We start from the raw sequence: 4556 nt of genomic DNA, 5'->3' as shown, positions 1-4556 counted from the left end.
ATTCACTCGTCATCATCAAACAATTTCTTTTCCCACTCTAGATTGTCACACCACAAAGCGGTATTCTCGTCTCTTTTATCTATTAGATGATACGCCGATCAATGAGGGGAAAAATGAGTGGACTCGAAGGAATAAAAAAGAAATGAATCAAAAGCGACATGGAGCAGTGAAAATTTCAGCAAAGTGAGGCAATTATTTGTGAGTTTAATCCTTCACATCGTTTTGTGAGCTGACCAATTGTGACTCACCAAAGGGACACATTTTCATGCGGCTATGAAAGTCTGCAATTTCAGATACAAAAGTCACATTTCTAGTGCACATTAAAAAAAAATCACAAAAGAAAAAACTTTAACAAATCTTTGTAAAAGAGTAAGGGGCAAGCAGAAACACCGTAATATATTTTATGTATTTTGATCATATTTTTTATTGTTTTTTTATTTTGCATGCAATCAAAAAAGAGGTGAAAATGTTTATAAAAAAAGCATCAGAGTCATGTTAAAACGTAAAGGACTTTGCAACTGATTGACAAAAAATCCTAAAGGATTTTGGCGCGGATCCATTGGAAAACATGGGTATATATTCATATTCTTTGTTATGCAGCAATAAGCAATCACCTGCTGCTTTAATTTCACTGCTCTATGAGAGCATCTCCTCATTTGGGTTATTACCTCTTGTCCACTCTTATGAAAAAAATAATATAATAAAAATAACTTTCACAGATTTCTTAATATCCTTTCCTGGCCACATGCAGAATGACACAGTATTTCTCTTTGTGAGGTGTGCCCCGGTATTCAGAAGGCATTCTCGTTCAATCGTTGAACACAACCTCGACACAATCTGCAGCCATCACTTACCTCATTGCTTGAATTTTGACAGAATGTACATCGATTGAAGGAAAAAAAAAATAGAAGCAGGTACAATGCATTGGAAGCTAATCTACATTTTCTTCTTGTAAACCACATTTGAGCTTGAGTCCTTTTGTTTAGCAACGATTCAGTGGCATGCATTTCAAAACGAGAATCAACCTGAGATATTTTGGGCAAAAGGTACCACGCAATCACTCTGTATCATAATCATTAGCCAATTTTGCGACGCAGTGAGGAAAGCCGAGATGACTCCACAAAAGCCTTGGTATGAATTCCTTGGATGGCTGGATGGATGGATGGATGGACGACCATCATCTGTCCATATGCCTCATCACGCATAGATGACCATCCATCCATCCATCCTCCCCCTGGTGGGCATGTGCCGTAACCGTGGCAACCCCGTCTCCCCCCGGTAGGAGGGCATCACGCATGCGAGTTGGTGGAGAAGCTGAAGCAGGCGGAGGAATTCAGCCCGGAGGTGTCGAAGGTCGTGGTGGGGGAGAAGGAGGACGCCGCGGCGGCGGCGGCGGCAAACGAGGAAGCCTGGGTAGCGACGATGCGTTGGGGTGGGCTTGTCTCATCCGAACTCATACTCGACATGCTGAATAGAGAGGAGAAGAAAAGATGCAACGGACATAACACCACTATAAAACTCATAAAAAATGTCACATTTGACAGGAAAATACTGTATGATTTGCCATATATTCAACGAGTCTAATTTTCGCACATCAGGACTTCTCAGCAATTTTGTGAGTGGTCGAATTCGCGATAATGAAGTACAGTAATGAAGGGAGACATATGTACAAAATGGATCTGATTATGTTATGCAATATTGGAGGAATCTAAAAAATCAAAATCGTCAAGATTTAAAGCTTCTACATGCATATGATGTAAGTGCCAGTGACCACAAGGTTGTTGCAGAGCAACAGCCGGTGCAAGTTGTTTCTGACTACGACAAAGCGTGCCCGAGTCTTGTCTGGTGGTGCAACAACCACCGCATGCACACCAAATTCTTAGTATCGAAAAGCAGTGAGTATGTACAAGTAGATGAAATAGCTTGTCACTAGGTCCAACAGGAAAACTGTCTTTACATTCACCAAAAAAATAAAAATAAAATAAATAAAACTGGAAAACATTCAAAACATTCAGCAACAGCTGGTAAACAAAAGGCACATGGTGCAAGCTACTCCCAAACTCCTACTGCCATATCACTGACACTTTTTTAGTGGCAGGGTTTAGGTACAACAACAAGTAAAATTTCCTGTGTATTGCTGTTGTCAGTTTGTTTGTTTGTTGCTTTTTTTAGAATGAGAGAAGCCATCCAAATTCTATTTTCTGAAGTACAGTTATAGAAATTATTTGTATGGATTGCTTCAAGTGTGAAGCCATCCAAATTCCATTTTTGGAAGTATTGATATTGAATTTAATTGTAAGCATTGCTGCAAGTGTGGCAGCAATGTTTGTTTTTTTGTGGGGGTGGAGGGGGCAACAGTTGCTCATTTTCACCAAAAGCAGCATAGTACTCATTTGAACAAACACAATTTCAAAATATCGTTTCAGAGACTGCTGTACAAACATCATATTCTGCTAGTTTATCATCACTGCCTAACCATAAGGAAATCAAATTTTTTAGGAGTGAGCTCTGAAAAATTGACATGTTATATTACACAGATGTAAAAACAAAGCTGTGAATTTGAGGTGTACTGCTGAAGAGACTCGCGTTTGATACCTTAGCGACGTAGGATGAAGCGGTGAGCTCAGAAGTTGCCGCTTCGAGGGCGTGTACTCCCCGTCGCTGTCATCTGCCGGGAAAAACCGCAAAATATCGTGCAAATATACACTGCTGATGCGCAACAAGATATCTACGACAAAATGCGCATTACGCTGCTCCCTCATACACAAAATGTAATTCCTACAAGTGAAGGGAGTTTCCATTTCACATGAGCATTCATTCGTACATGACAAATTGTAATACATGTATGCTTAATAATTTGATCTAATTTCTCAACAGCATCAACAGCACAATTTCATTAGAAAGTTTTCACTCTGTTATCTTTTGCCACTCTACATAATTTGAAATTGTCTCATTAGCGGACATTATATTCAGAGAGCAAAGACTTCTCACGGAAAACTTAGGCCATCTCAAATTTCAGAGAGATTGGGAGAGTAAACACGCAATTCATATTAAAGCATCCAATGTCATCTTCAGTCAAACATTCTATCTATATCCTGTATCTCTGTTTATGGTGGTACAGATAGATTTCTGTCCATATATATCAGATATGGTCCACACACTTGTACAAATTGTGGTAATAGGGCATTTTCTATCATTGCTTCATTTCTTTGGAACAAACTCCCCTTTCACATTCAAAATACTCAAAATGTAGACAAGTTTTAATCAATGCTCGAAACTCACTTATTCAATCAATTATGATAATTTTTCTCTTATTTGCTACATGCCAGTATATCACAATGCCTGTAATGATATTCTGTATCTCCATTCAACTTTCCTGTTCTGTACTACCGGCACATAAAAATGTCTGCGTAAAGCACTACACAAATGTTATTTATCATTATTATCTTTATTGAAATTATAATTCATTTGATTTCATTTATCATCTGAGTCAGGGCAGGTTACAGTACAGAGATTCATAGAGGGCCCACGATATATTGCCGCAGACTCACACTTGCGCTTGAGAGAGGAGGTGAGTGAGCTGGGCCGCAAGACGGGACTCATACTGCGCCTGGTGAAGTTGGAGCGGGTGGGGCTGGGGTTCGGGCTGGGCGACATGCACGGACTCCTCATTGAGATCTGGGGTGAGAAACATTGCTGGTAGGAAAAGACACAATGATAGATGGGTGAATACACCAACAAAAAATCATGAACAGACAGTATTGATAACAGAAGAACAACCTGCAGATAGTATTTTATGTACAGATAGAGACCAATAAAGATAAAGAAAGAAAGAAGGTTAGGAGAATAAAGAAAGAGAATGTGTGTATTGCATAGAATAAATATGTAAATCTCATATTCATATGGACTTGGCATTCTGGGTAGGAAAAAACTTGGGCTAAAAGATAAAAGTAAAAATACAATACATGAGACGACAGTAAGATGAACAGCAGATAGAAATAGAAGGATGGATAGATGGATGAACAGGTAGACGAATTAATGTATGGATAGAAATGGGGAGAAAAGGAAATAGAAATGAACAGAAGAAAGATAGAAAGTGTTTGTGCTGCAGAAAACAATTATGTAAAATACCATGATTTTCTAAACTAATCTCATTAACATTGTTCATTTATTCATTCATTCATTCATTCATTCATTCATTCATTCATTCATTCATTCATTCACTCATTCATTCATTCACTCATTCATTCATTCATTCATTCATTCACTCATTCACTCATTCACTCATTCACTCATTCACTCATTCACTCATTCACTCATTCACTAATTCATTCATTCATTTATTCAGAATTGATCTTTTGTTTTTTCTGGATATTACTAATACTGTTAGTACTCAGCAACATCTTACAGATACATGTTCTCTCAAATTAAATCATTAAAGCAAACAAAAAGAGACAACAATACTTGACATGCTGACAAATAAAGTGCTCCTGTACCACCTAGACATATCCGATGAGACATAATTACATGTATGTTCATCACTTACCTTCCCAGCT

General features: G+C 38.2%; 1 protein-coding gene across 1 annotated transcript in view; it reads right to left on the bottom strand.

Annotated features, from left to right (window-relative positions):
* Positions 1-454: 454 nt before the first annotated feature.
* The window catches only part of LOC139732026 (PPP2R1A-PPP2R2A-interacting phosphatase regulator 1-like), a 20191-nt gene continuing 16089 nt past the window's right edge, over positions 455-4556 (bottom strand). Inside the window, exons 6-9 of the mRNA XM_071642902.1 lie at positions 4547-4556; positions 3552-3696; positions 2596-2668; positions 455-1467 (exon numbers count right to left, since the gene is read on the bottom strand). The exon at positions 4547-4556 is cut by the window's right edge and continues 116 nt beyond it. Coding sequence (XP_071499003.1) covers positions 1290-1467; positions 2596-2668; positions 3552-3696; positions 4547-4556 — 406 coding nt within the window. The 3' untranslated portion in view covers positions 455-1289. The remainder of the gene's footprint in view (positions 1468-2595; positions 2669-3551; positions 3697-4546) is intronic.

Source organism: Diadema antillarum, unplaced genomic scaffold, assembly GCF_040938485.1.
Source record: "Diadema antillarum isolate AM-2024a unplaced genomic scaffold, OU_Dant_1.0 seq00000398_RagTag, whole genome shotgun sequence".
Classification (NCBI taxonomy): Eukaryota; Metazoa; Echinodermata; class Echinoidea; order Diadematoida; family Diadematidae; genus Diadema; species Diadema antillarum.
Note: the sequence above shows the minus strand (reverse complement) of the source record. Positions and strands in the feature narration are given on the sequence as shown.